The 15,942-nt window shown below is 38.1% G+C and overlaps 1 protein-coding gene across 6 annotated transcripts in view; it reads right to left on the reverse strand.

Annotated features, from left to right (window-relative positions):
* The window catches only part of LRRC49 (leucine rich repeat containing 49), a 183,322-nt gene that overhangs the window by 126,002 nt on the left and 41,378 nt on the right, over window positions 1-15,942 (reverse strand). For all 6 annotated transcript variants that reach the window (XM_005870241.2, XM_005870240.2, XM_005870242.2 and 3 more), the window contains one exon: window positions 10,744-10,805. In XM_005870241.2, coding sequence (XP_005870303.1) covers window positions 10,744-10,805 — 62 coding nt within the window. The remainder of the gene's footprint in view (window positions 1-10,743; window positions 10,806-15,942) is intronic.

Raw genomic sequence — 15,942 nt, forward strand, 5'->3', positions numbered from 1 at the left:
TGTCAATACAACAAAATAGCATACATATCAAATCACATATATATCAACATATGTGTAACCCCATCTATTGAAAAAAATCTGCATTATTAATCGGTATACCTAGTAATAAAAGCCTAATATGCTAAGTGTCCAGTAGGCTGTTCAACCAATCAAAGTGTAACATGCTAATGATATGCTGAGGCCACTCAACTGCTCGCTATGACATGCACCGACCACCAGGGGGCAGACAGTCAACCGGTCGACCAGTCACTATGACGTGTGGGCCTAAGCCTTCAGTCGGACATCCCACGAGGGCTCCCAGGTTGCAAGAGGGCTCAGGCCAGAGAAACATCAAAAGTGCTTTATTCAAAATAATGTCCATCGCTATCCAACAGATTTTTTTCTGTCTTTCTCTCCTTCAAAGGTAATGTCAAAGGAATAAAATAAACATGATATAGGTTCCCCAATTTCTCCCTATCTTATACATTTTCCCCTTTTCTTTCTTCTTTACTATCTACCATCCCTGCCCTATGAACTTTGACTCTTCAATAAACCACCAGGCTTGCAAAAACAGTCCTCAGAAGATATCATTCTGATAGTTGCTGAGTCCTCAAGCAAGAGGAATGAAAAAGGAACCACCTTCCAGGTGCTACTGGAGGTTAAAATTGGAAAGTGCCTATGGTGAAACGCAAGGTGTCATCCTCAACTCTCCAATACCCTAGGAAAGATCTGGCCTGTTGCAGCTGGAGAGTTCCTGCATTCAGGTGCTCCCTGGCAACACATTTGAATGAAGTTTTTAACTTCTATTCACGTCACTTAAATATTTTTCTCTTAGCAGTAAACTCTATATGCAACTTAGTAAATTTGAAAATATAAAGCAAATGTACTCTGTTCACTTTAAAATGCTAGCTTAAAGCAAAATTTTTATAGAATATTTAAGTACAAAAACTATAAAAATGTTTAAGGTATACAGTGGTAGGCAAAATAGGTTAAATTACCAGCCATTATTACCTAAAGCTAAATCATAAATAAGTAAGGATACAAAATCATAACAACAATAAGAAGACAGCCGAAACCGGTTTGGCTCAGTGGATAAAGCGTCAGCCTGCGGACTGAAAGGTCCCAGGTTCGATTCCGGTCAAGGGCATGTACCTGGGTTGCGGGCACATCCCCAGTAGGAGATGTGCAGGAGGCAGCTGGTCGATGTTTCTCTCTCATCGATGTTTCTAACTCTCTATCTCTCTCTGGGGTGTGGCAGCAGCTGGGGAGAGGTCAATGGGCAAAAAGGAGAATCATGTATTACTTTAAATGATAGACAATTTAAGTGAAACCAAAAGAAAATGCAAACCACAATAAAATAAAATAAAATAAAAATGTTAATACACTTCCATAAATAGTTATTAACCTCTCAACTGTGTATTTGTGAACCCAATTTGAAACTATGTGCAAACAGCCTACTCACAGGATTTCCTTTAATTTTAGTTTAATAACCTTTTCTATAAAAACTCACCCACATATACATACAAATAAATTACCCTTATCCTAATGAAAATGAAACCTTCTGACTACAATAAGAGTATCTGGGAGAATTCCTGGAAAGTTTCTTCATAATCTATATATATAAAAACCTAAGCAACCATTACGACCGAACGACTGGAACAACTGGAACAACTGGTCTCTATGACCACACTGACCATCAGGGGGCAGATACTCAACGCAGGAGCTACCCCCGATGGTCAGTGCACTCCCACAGCCAATCTCCCCCAGCCAGCCAACCTCCCAGGGATTCTCCCCACCGCCAGCAGGCCCTGATCACCTGATTGAGGCCAGGTCCGGTCTGCGGCGGGGAACCTGGGGTGGGTGGCGGCAGACGCGGCCCCTTTCCCAGGGTGGCCAAGGGCCTGTGGCCAACCTCCCACAGTCTCTCCCTACCCGCCCCTCCCCTTGGCCTGCAGGCCCCGATCGGTCCAGCCCCAATTGGCCTGGCCCCGATCGACCCTGATCACCGGCCAGGCCTAGGGACCCCACCCGTTCACGAAATTCATGCACCGGGCCTCTAGTGTTATAAATAAAATCCATGTCAGCATTTGTTTGTATTTTTGTACTTACAGAATTGACACTTTAAATGTCTACATATGCCATTAGAAATAGAGTATAACTAAAGCATCCTATATACTCGGTGTACCATTTAATAATGCCGGATTTTGTGCCCTAACCAGTTTTACTCAGTGGATAGAGCATCAGCCTGTGGACTGAAGGGTTCCAGGTTCGATTCCGGTCAAGGGCATGTACCTTGGTTGTGGGCACATCCCCAGTAGGGGGTGTGCAGGAGGCAGCTGATCGATGTTTCTCTCTCATCGATGTTTCTAACTCGCTATCCCTCTCCCTTCCTCTCTGTAAAAAAACAATAAAATATATATTTTTTAAAATGTCGGATTTTGTAATCAAAGAAAAAAATAAGTAAGGATACAAAATCATAACAACAATAAGAAGACAGCCGAAACCGGTTTGGCTCAGTGGATAAAGCGTCAGCCTGCGGACTGAAAGGTCCCAGGTTCGATTCCGGTCAAGGGCATGTACCTGGGTTGCGGGCACATCCCCAGTAGGAGATGTGCAGGAGGCAGCTGATCGATGTTTCTCTCTCATCGATGTTTCTAACTCTCTATCTCTCTCCCTTCCTCTCTGTAAAAAATCAATAAAATATATTTTTTTAAAAATAATAATAATAAAAAAAATAAAAAAACAATAAGAAGACAAATACTATAAATAATACAATCTACTCTAATAAAGAGAAATATGCAAATTGCTGTACCTTCGCGATGCCCACCAGCCAATCAGGAGTCAGTGTGCAAATTAACCCAACAAAGATGGTGGGTTAATTGGATAATCTTGCCCTGTAATAAAAGAAAAGTCAAACCCCAAAGCTTGGAGTCCAGTGACCTTTAGTCATGTAATTACTAAAAGAGGTCATTGGAAATCTTGTAATAGCATTCCTTCCTCAAAAATAACAAAATGAAAACTTTTAAAAATTTCAATGACATCATAAAGAGAAAGCAGAGTCCAAAAAGCATTGTTTCACTAAGGGAAGGAAGGAGTATGGCAGAAAGTGGCTCCAGCAGGGGATGGAAGAGGTGGGAAGCCCCTATTTTTAGAACTTGTTTTTGTTGGCCCTTTTAAAAATGCAATTAAATACTTGTCTGAAGGTAAATCCCATGTGAAATCTTAGGCCAGTGATGGCGAACCTTTTGAGCTCAGCATGTCAGCATTTTGAAAAACCCTAACTTAACTCTGGTGCCGTGTCACATATAGAAATTTTTTGATATTTGCAACCATAGTAAAACAAAGACTTATATTTCTGATATTTATTTTATACATTTAAATGCCATTTAACAAAGAAAAATCAACCAAAAAAATGAGTTCGCATGTCACCTCTGACACGAGTGTCATAGGTTCGCCATCATTGTCCTAGGCAAATACCTCAAAAGGAGTTAAGTAGCTAAATGGGTACTGGTAATGAAATTTCCTCAACAAGTATGTAATCATTTGTGTTCCTATCATTTCTTAAATTTAAAACTTTTCTCAATAGGCGGTCAGAAAAAATATCTCAAAAGTTGATTTCCTCTATTGTATTCTGTTAATAACAAGATTCGCATATTGTTCATTATCTGTCACTTAGCCACAAAGGGGAAAAAAAAGTAAAGGCATTTTACCATTTTGTGAGTACTAAGGAAAATGAATTTCCTTCAAGCCAAAAGGAAAAAAATGGCACTTCCAATCTTGGGTATTAGAATAGTAAAGCCCTAAATCTCAACTATAGGAACACTTTATGAAACAACCTGAATTCCCAACAAATATCAATACATTCTGAAGGTCAGTAAAATAATTTCCTCCTTAAAATAGCAACTAGTACTACAAGAAACAACTGCAGGGCAATTACAATTTCTCTGATTTTTTGAAATAGAAATAGGTTCTTCTCTGGATACATAATTCATACAGGGTTACTTTTTTTCTCAGGCTAAAGTGTGGCTTGAGAAAAAAACATAAAGGTAAAATTATGAGCCATTTTCAGTAAAATTTTGAAAACAGCCTAGAGCAGTGGTCGGCAAACTGCAGCTGGCAAGCCACATGCGTGCACTTTTTTTTGACATGAAATTCGACATTTTTAAGTGTAATAATATCTATGATGTTAGCACCTTCAGCAAATTTAACATATGAAGTTTTGAAGCTTGCTGTCAATACAACAAAATAGCATACATATCAAATCACATATATATCAACATATGTGTAACCCCATCTATTGAAAAAAATCTGCATTATTAACTGGTACATCTAGTAAACAGCTACATAGCAAACATTAGAGCTGTGAAGTTTAGGAAGCAAACATTGACAGAACTTAACTCTAAAATAACTGTTGGAGACTTCAATACCCACTTTTCAGCAATAACTAAAACAACCAGACTAAATACAAGAAAATAGAGAAATAAAGGAATAGAGGATGTGAACATCATCAAAGCCAATGTACTTAACAGATATCTACATCCTACCCAACAGCAGCAAAATGCCCAATTTTATCAAGTACACATGAAATATTCTCTAAAATAGATCACCTGTTAGGCCACAAAATATTCCTTAACAAATATAATATGATGGAAATCAAACAAGCATCTACACTAATAAAAGACAAACATGCAAATTGACCATACCTTTGCTATACCTTAAGCCATGCCCACCATCCAATCACAGTGATATATGCAAATTAACCTGACCAAGATGGCGGCCAGCAGCCGAGGAGCTGGAGCAAGCAGGAGGCTTGGTTGCCCCAATGATGGAGGAAGCCAAGCTTCCCACCTGCCTCGGCCAGCTCTGAGATTCACTCAAGGCCACAAAGTTTCAATTATAGAAGGTAAATAAATCCCAGAATAAAAAAAGAAAAAAAGCAGAGGCTGGGAGCTTCTGCTGCTGGGGGGCTTGGCCAGACTGAAAACGGCCCTCAGCCCCTCACCTAGACTGGCTAGGCACCCCAGTGGTGACCCCCCCACCCTAAAGTCGGTGTGGCCAGCCTGAAAACAGCCATTAGCCCCTCACCCAGGCTGGCCACACCTCCATAGGATGAGGGTCCCCACTGGGGGAGTCTTGACCAGCCTCCAAACAACCATCAGCCCTTCACCCAGGCTGGCCAGGCACGCCAGTGGGGAACCCCATCCTGAGGGGGTGTGACCAGCTGCAAACAGCCATCAGCCACTCACCCAGGCTGGCTAGGCACCCCAGTGGGGACCCCCACCCTGAAGGGGGTGTGATCAGCCTGCAAACACCCATCAGCCCCACACCCGGGTTGTCCAGGCACCCCAATGGGATCCCAACCCTGATCCGGAACACCCTTCAGGGCAAAACAACCAGCCCCCACCCATGCACCAGGCCTCTATCCCATATAATAAAAGGGTAATATGCAAATTAACCCTAACAACAGAACGACTGGGAATGACTGGTAACTATTTGTTCATAGTTTTTTTTTAAACTATAGTCCGGCCCTCCAACAGTCTGAGGGACAGTGAACTGGCCCCCTGTTTAAAAAGTTTGAGGACCCCTGGTTTAAGCCTTTAAACCTCACATGTCTAGGTATTAAACATAGTCCAAATGACTTAGTATTAACAGGAGACCCACAAAACAAGTTCTTAGACAACACAGAAAAATTTTTCTACTTGAGGGATTCAATTCTTTTTGAAAATTTTGTTGATATGAGAGTAATATTTCTACTGAGAGCTTACCTATAAATGCTAGTTACTGAACAAAGCAGACATACTCCTCTGCCCTTTTCAAGTTCACAGTCTAGCAGGGAGAACAATTTAAAATGAAATTACAATAAACTATCAACACTGCAATAATAGTGGAAATATAGGAAGTTATGAAAGAATGTAGCAAGACTCCACAGTATTTTTCAGACTTTTAAAACCTAATCCATAGTGAGAAATATATTTACATTATAATCCACCAATGCATGCATAGATACACCCATATATAATTAAAACTGAAAATTTTTCATGAAACAATATTTGCCCTTAAGTATGTGACAAACTGATATTTTCTATTAGTTTTCTAGTCTTGATTCACTAAACAGATTTTAGGATCCCTCTAGAAGTTTTGATTTGAAGTCTGAAAAGCACAGACCAGTGGTATTTTTAAGTCAGCTGCATCACTTGCTAAAGATATGAATTTTTGAGCCCCACCTAAAACTATTGAATTAGAATCCATGAAAGATGGATCCCAGAAAGAAGGCTCTCCAGATGATTTTTGGCATATTAAAGTTTGAGAAGTTGTGGTGTCATTTCATCTGAAATCTAAAGGAAGCTCAGGATTTACTCAGACAAAGAGAGGATAGAAAAACGTTATTGCCAGAAGCCACAGGAGATACAAAGACTGAGTGGGAAAGGGGGAGCATGTTATGTTTAAGGAAGTTCAGTGGAAGAGGAGTCTAGGGCATTATGGGAAGGCAATAAGGATGGAGAGGTAGGCATGGCTTCTTCTGCAAGCTCCCTCTTCTACTCTCTTTCATACCACCTCAAGAATGATACAGAAGTATTCAGCCTCAAAAAGAAAGGACATTTTTACATGTTACAACATGAATGAACTCTGAGGACATTATGCTAAGTGAAATGAGTCTGTCACAAAAAGACAAATACTGTATAGTTCTATTAGATGAGGTATCAAGAGTAGGCAAACTCATAAAAAGAGAAAGTAGACTGGTAGTTGCCAGGGGCTTGGGGAGAGAGGAATGGAGAGTTGTTGTTTAATGGGCATAGAGTTTCAGTTTTGCAAGATGAAAAGAGTTCTAGAAATTGGCTGCACAACAACGTGAATGTATTTAGCTTAACAATGGTTAATATGGTACATTTATGTGGATTTTACCACAATGAAAAAAAAAAGAATACATGAGACCTGAGCTGATATCTGACCTTGACTAGTATCTGACTCCTTTCCTAAAGATACTGAATTCCCCTTAGTTCTAGAGGCAATAGCAACCATGCCCTTTTAGGCAATCAAGGCACTAGAATTATAAACCCTCTTCTTTCTGTTTAAAAACAAACAAAAAAGCTTATAAAAACTTTCTACATTTGGAGAATGAAAGAAAAGAGAGATTGAAGAAAAGAAGAAATTACAACCTAACTTTGTAACTTTGCAACTATCTCAGTGGAAGAGATGAAACTAATGAAACACCCCAGTTTTGGCTACAGAGCATAAACTGCCTCCGGAGGGTAGCATATATTGGTCTGTGACAAAATTTGTGTTTAGAAAGCTTTTCCTTTTGAAGGGAAATTATACATAAAACAGTGATCTCTAAATTAAAAAATATTCTCATTTTGGGGTATCATAACTCAATGGTTCCCAAATCCAGCACTGAATTGACCATCAGAATCCTCCGAGAAGATACCTGGCCCCACTACGAATCTACTGGAGCAGATCACCCAGTGACTACTATGTATCTTCAAAGCCTCCAAGGTTATCTTTATATGCAGCCTCTGTGGAGAAATCACTCAAAGGAAGGACAGTTATGAGAAAGGCTGCCTGAGCACATGCTCTAACCTCTCTCCACCCTCTCTAAATCTCTTCCATAGCAGTACAAAAAAACAGGAAGACCATCAGCAGACCAGAACAGTAAGGAATTTCTGGAAGATATAAAGCAGATGGAATCAGTAAAACCCAAAATTGCTAAAGAGCCTTAAATGAACAGGATGATTACATTGTAAACTGTTAAGTGTTGCTGGCAATGCCTCAGAATATACCCTAAATCAGAGGCAGCCAGTGTTGGCAGCAGATATGAGTCACCTGTCCAGTAATTATTGAAGGGTTTAGTGACAATCTGCTAGCCTCTCACTCTCAGAGCGGCTAACTCCTGAACTGTCCCCAAAATGAAGGGAGAGAGGGCAGTGATCTGGTTAAGTTCTGGTGGCAAAGATGAAAAAAGCAACTGCATTCCCAGAAGGCAAGTTCTTTGTGCACATTCTAAGGGAAATCTGACGGGGTAAACATCCCCCCTCCTCCCTATCCTGTATCCCCTGCAGACAGAAATCCTGTACTCACAATTTGCATTCACAATGGATATTTTTTCATGTTTAGAAACAACTAGATCTTTATTTTTTTAATCTTTCTTGTTGAAAGTATTACATATATCCCCTTTTTTCTCTCACTGACCCCTTATAGCCAACCCCTGCCTCCCACTTTAACTCATGTTGAGGAAAAAAAACTCCATCTAGACTCTCATTTATAAATATAAACTACCATGCAAAAATCATAGAAATAAAGAAACAAAGAAAGAAAGGGCATTTTTGTTTCTTTCTTTTGTTTAGAAAACAAATACAGGTATTAGCACCAAGAAAAAAAGTAAATTCTAGAAATCAAAGAAAACTTTACCTCACTCATAAAATAAGAACCACTAGAAAAAAATACAATAATTACTTGGAAATTATGAGCATGAGAGCCAAGAAGAACAAAATGAATCAACCAAACAGCACCCCAGAAGAAGAGGTGAATAATGAAATTTAAGTAATTCCCTTGATTAACCACAGAATATCTCTCTTAAAGTAATCATCAAAAAATGTACTTTGGCAGTCCCCTTCAGCACTCTGTGAGCCGGAGGAAGGCCCAGGGTTATTATGGTTGTGGGGGGTTGGAAGGGAGTAAAGAGGGGGAAGGCAAGGCTCACTGCAGTTTCCCATGGAGTAGACCTAGTGAGTCCACCCTGAGCCCTCTGCATCAGTTTTGCCCAAGTATGCCCTGTGCCTTTAATGTCCCAGGACCCTTTACTTTGCTAAGGCCTACTCTGCACTTAGAGTTCAGTGCTGGTACCATCTACCTCTGGGAAGGCTTTCTTCACTTCCAGGCTGATTTACATTTTCTAATATTGCCACAACTAAGTTTAACTAACTGAATTATAATTACCCATTCCCTACAGACCCCGTGTCACTGAGCAAAGGCTTGTTACCGGATGCACATAGAAGCCAAGACTATGGCACCAGCTTTTGAGAAAAGAAAAGGCTTTTGTTTTGCGAGTGGAATAACAAGGAGATAGGAGGCAAGACTCAAATCTGTCTTCCCCATCAAGGGTTTGGGGCAGGATGAAGGGGTGTCAGCACTGGATCTTCCTGGACAATGGACCCTTCACTTAAGAAAGGGATCCGATGTTCAGGTTCTGGCCATGTTCGGTCCTTTGGTTCCATGGGGTAGCAGTTAAGGGTGCACAAGTATCACTCATGAGTGGTGTTCACAAGTGTTGCTCGCAAACTTTGCTTCCAGGTCTTGCTAGAAACAGGATAGGACCAGTTTGAGCTGGTTCTGGGGTGCACCAGGAGTTCAGAAGTTCAGATGTCCTGGGGACCTAGGAATATCATAATCCCTACACCCAAATTTATATCTCTCTTTAAATTATTCCCATAAACAATACAAGAAGCATAGTATTGAGTTCCACCACAGGCTGGGAGACTTAGGGGTTTGCAGCACCTTAAACAGTTAATACTGTGACACATGAGAAACAACATATTGTGAGAATAAGGAACTATCCTCTCAAAACAGATGTTAATGGCCTTTAGGTAGAAATTCCCTAAAGAAAGTTGAGTGTCCCTTGCACTGCCATTGAAAAATAAATCCTACCTCCTCAACAAGATAGAAAGGCAGATGGAAGAGCATTCAACACAAACTGAAAAAAAAAGATAAAAGGTCTTACAGAAAACGTTAATGCCTTTTCCATAGAAAATAAAAAAGATTCAAGGTATCTTCTTTGAAATAATGCCTATTTGTAAAGTTCACCATCTGGATTTAATCTCTAACATTTAGAGATATAGCACAGGGATACAGGTAATACAAGTCTGATGGAGGAGGAAAAAAGATGCAAATAGAAAACGCACAAAAACTAGTTTTTAATCATCAGAAGCATAGGCCTAGAGGCCAGGAAGAGATGTGTTCTAAACTCTTTTATACTTAATTCTTAACATCTTATAAAAGCAGGTTCAAAGAACAGCCTTGAAGTAAAACTAAAGAATTTACGGGTAGTTAGTTATAAAACCTAGTTCAAACTAAGTGGCTAGGGGGAAGAAGGAGAAGGAAAGAATTAGAGAAGGAATAGAGGTCCCTTCTCACTGAAAAGTCTGACTGCTTGTTTCAGTTCCAGTTCTAAAATCTCCCACATTGACAGTGAATGTGACTTTATCACAATATAAAGAATTATATGCTTCGAATTTTTGTAAAGCAAAATTTATACATTCATATATATGTATACACACACACACACACACACACACACACACATATTAGTATACAGTCTCTTGGCAGCACTCATTCTAAGTAGGGATACTAAGTTAGAAGTTATGGCCTAATTAGCAAATGTCTCTGACAAATATAGCCAGCTATATCAAAACTGCTTAGTAGGTAATTTATGAAAGAAATTCTAATTAAACTGACTAGTGCAATAAGTGTCAAACAAAAGACAGCAAAATGTATGTTTAAATTTCCACATTTTACAAGAGAGCAATTATAAAGTATAATAAAATAAAAAGCACATTACATAAATTTCATTATTTTAGTATGAGAGGCACTGATACACAACAGAGCTTTGTTTTTCCACAAAGAACTTTGTCACTGATGGCCCTATCATTTTCCAATTTAAAAATCTCACATGTCAATAAATTCTCCAAGGTATTTACAATCTTAATTTAAAACACTACAAACCACACTATCATGTTATTAGTAAATGACAAATTGGGAGCTTCCACTTACTTAGATATATTGTTGAAGCTGAGAAACAGACGTTGGAGGCAGGGCAAATTATCCACATCTCTCTAGAAGGAAACAGAAAGCAAAAATTGATCAGCCAAAAGCAAAAGAAATATTATAAATGTCTTCTTGCTCAGCTGTTGAAATAAATAGTCATTTCTATTCACTGCAACCTTGCTAGACCATAGATTCCTCCTGGACATTGGGCTCCATTCTTCTCCACTGCAGATTAAAGGGGAGGGTTTCAGTACATCCGCAGAACAAGCTGCACCACTCACAAGGTAAAGCACTGAAGGGAACAGAGAAATGCTGCCGCTAGCCTCTTAAGCATGCTTTTGGGAAAGAAGCCAAAATGCTTCTTCAGCATTTGAACTGTAGCACAAATGTAGTATGATCAAACATTTGCTAAAAATCATATTTAAAAGGAAGCCATTCTATTGCTTTAAATTTTAAATTTATGCAATTCGCTTTCCAAATAGTACTGAGAATTTCAAAGCAATTTTCTTCACTATTCTCAAACCTTTGGAAATATACCACTCAGTTACAAATGAACAAAACACAAACAATTCCTCCATAAAACTAAACGCAGATCATAGTGTCACTGAAGGGCACCATAAGGGCAATTTCCATTCTAAGCAAGAATTGGAGGTTCTTGTAATTGGAAATTTACCCTTTACTGTTAAGGTATAGCACCCAAAAGCAAACCTCTGCTGTTTACATGTAGTTACACTCAGCAAATATTGAAATCTTGGCCCAAATTATTTTTAAAGTATTTTTATTGATTTTTAGAGAGAGAGAAAGAGAACGGGGGAAAAACTGAGGTAAGAGCAGAACACTGATCATCTACCTCCTGCACACCCAATACTGGTGATCGAGCCCACAACCCAGGCATGTACCTGACTGGGAATCTAACCAGTAACCTTTTGGTGCACAGGACAACACCCAACCAACTGAGCTACACCAGCCAGGGCCTAAATGATTTTTTTTAAATCATAAAATAAAAACAAAGTTACCTAATCTCATTAAGTAAAAAGACACAAACCTTCTGAAAAGTATGACATACTGGAGTAACAGAGTCTTAAGAGGAAGCTTCGTCAGTAATATCATTATTCACATAAGAAAAAGTATACAGTTGAGATTGCTGCAGGGGTAGGGTGGAAGTGGATGGGAAGATGACTCAGGATTTCATATTATCCCAGAGGCTGAGAGCACAAGATTCCATTTATCCTGACTTCCAGTACTCTGCTTTTTAAAACAGCACAGGGGTCCTCCAACCTTCTCTCAACCCCTTAGGCCCTAAAGAGTGTAAAACAAATATAATTGCAGCTATCAAATCACCCAGTAAATGCACCATTCATTTGGCATTACCATTCTCAGGCCCACCCCTGAAAAACCTGTTCCAGAGCTGTGAGTTAGTGATTTTTAGAGTTTATCAACCATGGTCAAAAAATAAGTCTGCATAGAACAGGAAGTCCCCTCAGTGGGTGATAGGCTCCACATGTTGGCAAACTTCTTGAACCAGCTCTACCAGCTACCTCACTCTCTGATATTCCCAGAAAGGAGAGGGGAGGAGGAGTGATAGACTAGTAGTAGAGCTAATTTTATTTCATGGCTCTATTTTCCAAAGAAAATGGTAGCTTGCTTCCTATCTGCTCCCCAGAAGTATGGAGTCACAACCTAACTGAAAGCCCTCTCTGAACTCTGGGGGAATCTGTTCTCCAGTTCTTCCTGGAATCTACCTGAGGTATTGCTAGGCACTAGCATTGTTTGCTGGCATTCAAGTGGAAGAAACTGAGAAGCAGTAGCCTAGAATTCCACTAAATCAAGGCATCTTAAAAAAATTATTTTTTTTGTCTCTTTGAGCTCCAGCCTACCACCTCCAGAAACTACAGACACCTTTCAAGACATATTTTTTGGCTATTAAAATATAAAATCAAATTACATCAGGTGATAATTTATGAGAAAGGTTTTTAAAACTTTAATTAAGTTATAATGTTTTACATTTATCTTCATTTATAAAATAAAATTTTAGGTTTTATCAAATTTTCAAAATCAATAACTGTCATTACCTATAGAGCTATGAAAAATATTCACAATAAATTGAAAAGCTAAAAATCAGAATTCAACTAGATATATAACCACTTCAATAGGCAGTCTTTACAGCAGTTTAAAAAGCAAAATAATTACAATCATTTTTGTTGTTCCAAATTTCATTTTTTTAAAGAAAATTATAACTTTTCCTTAATTTTTCTAGCAATTCAGAGATATACTTTGTAATGAATTCCTAGCATTACAATTATGGGGGAATCAGTATTCAACAATCTGTTTACCAAAAATGTTTAATTATTTTGAAATGATGGGGAAGGGAGAAATGATGTAAAAAAGCTAAATCCTCACTTTGAGAAAAAAAATCACCATATTTCATTATCAAGCATTAAACTCAACAGTTCTTTTCTGGAGATAACAATATCATAGGCAGAAAAACTATTGCAAAGAAGCAATAATGTTAACATACCTAAGATGAGAAGATAATGAAATAAAATATTTATATATAAAATATTGATAGCTCATTTGTTATTAATCTGCTCATAGTCTCAAATTTATTATATTTAACAAAATGCAATTCTGAGAATCACATTCAAAACTTTTTTGAAGATTCAAAACCATTTTATATATTTAAAAATATAATCATTTTAAAATAGATTTAAATAAAACTGCTACAAGATTATTGAGATTATAATTCTTTATTCTTCAAAAGCATAATAACTTGCCATTTGATAAATATGCCTGTCCTATTCTGCTCAGTGTTTTCCACATTCTTAAACTTCACAAAAGAACTAAATGATTCAGCAATCTGACCATGTGTATAACATCTATTTCTGGAGCTATTTTTAGAGCAACCTCCTGCAGAGGAATAAGGAAGAAGAAAGGCAAAGAGACAAAGGCTTTGGCATGCATGAAGTAGGACAAAGATGACTATAATAAAATCGCAGTTACTTTCATCTTGTTATTTATTCAGTCATACAAAAAAAGTCAGAGTAATAAATATATAGGGGTGATTGACTTAATTTTGAGAACTGGAAAACTAATTTATTAACAAAGCATAATAAGTTTAGAAAAAACAAAGGAAAAGTGATATTTTTTATAAAGAGGTTTATTAAATTAATTCTAACATGATTACTTGCTACACTCATCACTTTGTGACAGAGACACATATTATATGAGGAATAACATGTGTAAGCCATCATATCAATGACTCTAATCATATGCAGTGGAACCTCGGTTCTCAAATTCAATTCATTCCAATAGGCTGTTTGAGAAGCAATTTTTTCGAAAACCGAATGATTTTTTTCCATTAGAAATAATGTAAATTGAATTAATCCATTCCAGACCCACAAATGATTCCATTTTAATCTTTCTTATATACAGTACATGTCTAATGTACTGTTTAATCTACAAATAAACACTTCTTTTCTTAAGTTTACCGAACCACCTCCTACTAGCCTTAAATCACTTTCAGCACTCATTCCAGGGGTATCTTTCAGGTCACCATGCAGCATCTTTGTTTGTTTATATATTGCTGCCTCCAAAATGCTGACACTGGCTAACTGCTTTTTATTTATCCAAATCAACAACAGTTTTTATACCTTTTCAACTGCCTGTGATCATTATTTCTTTCACACTCTTAGCAATAGTTGCACTAGATGGCCTCTTTATGTTTTAAAATTGTGCTAACCTTTGACTCCCCCAACAACAAAAGCATTCTCTCCTTTTTTTGTGGCCTGAGAGATCTTTCAAAAACCAAAGTTTGGTTTCACAACCTAGACATTTTTTCTGTGCATAACTTGGCTGAGAACCAAATTGTTCATAAATAGGAGATGGTAGAGAAAGGTTTGACTGTATTTAAATGCCAATGAAGAAAAGCCCATTTGGTCTGTTACCCAAAGGCATTAATATGCATATCTGCTTTTTATATTTGTTTACTACCCATTACATGGCAATAAATATCAATCTAGCTGCAAGTTACTCTTCAAGTCTGCTTTTCTTCTATGCACTGTTGTGATCCTCTCACACAAAGAAAACAATAAAAGGGAACTGGAAATTATATTGATAACAGCCATTGATACTCTGACTACATAGATTTCTAGTCTTTTATTTATTTTTATTTTTTAGATTTCTAGTCTTTATAATCTAGGACAGATAGATTTAATAGCTATGAGGAAAAAGAAAAAAAAGCCTCAATTTCATAATCATAGGTTTTTTTCTCACTTGAATTTCTGGTTCAAATTTACATCACATGCATGATCTAACAAGACTCCTCATAAAAAATGGTCCTTAGCATTCATGCCCCTATCACTCCTGGCAAAACTTGCTGAAAGACACAAACTCAACTCGGGCTTTAATAACTTTCTGACTATGCCAAGCTACTAACCTACGGGGGGAAGTTAGTATGAGCAAGTAGAAATTTCAGAAAGCAAATGTAGAACTGCCAAAAAATTGACCTCTCCCCGCCAGCTCCAGCCCCACCCTCCATGCACAAGCCTTCATCCCCCTACTGTCTGTGTCCATTGGTTATGCTTATTTGCATACAGACAAGTCCTTTGGTTGATCTCTTACCTCACACCCCCAGTCTCCCCTACCTTCCCTCTGAGGTTTGACAGTCTGTTCCATGTTTCTATGTCTCTAGATCTATTTTTGTTCATCAGTTTATGTTGTTCATTATATTCCACAAATGAGTGAGATCGTGTGATATTTTTGATTCTCCAACTGTCTTATTTTGCTTAGCATAATGCTCTCCAGGTCCACCCATGCTGTTGCAAATGGTAAGAGTTCTTTCTTTTTTTACAGCACCATAGTATTCCATTGTGTAGATGTACCATGGTTTTCTAATCCACTCGTCTGCCTGCTGATGGGCCCTTAGGCTGTTTCCAAATCTTAGCTATTGTAAATTGTGCTGCTATGAACATAGGGGTGCATGTCTTCATTCTGATTGGTGTTTCTGATTTCTTAGAATATATTCGTATAAGTGGGATTACTGGGTCAAATGGGAGTTCCATTTTAATTTTTTGAGGAAGCTCCATACTGTTTTCCACAGTGGCTGCACCAGTCTGCATTCCCACCAGCAGTGCACAAGGGTTACTTTTCCTCCACATCCTCACCAGCACTTGTTGTTTATTGATTTGTTGATGATAGCCATTCTGA

The sequence above is a fragment of the Myotis brandtii genome, unplaced genomic scaffold (genome assembly GCF_000412655.1).
Source record: "Myotis brandtii unplaced genomic scaffold, ASM41265v1 scaffold315, whole genome shotgun sequence".
Lineage (NCBI taxonomy): Eukaryota > Metazoa > Chordata > Mammalia > Chiroptera > Vespertilionidae > Myotis > Myotis brandtii.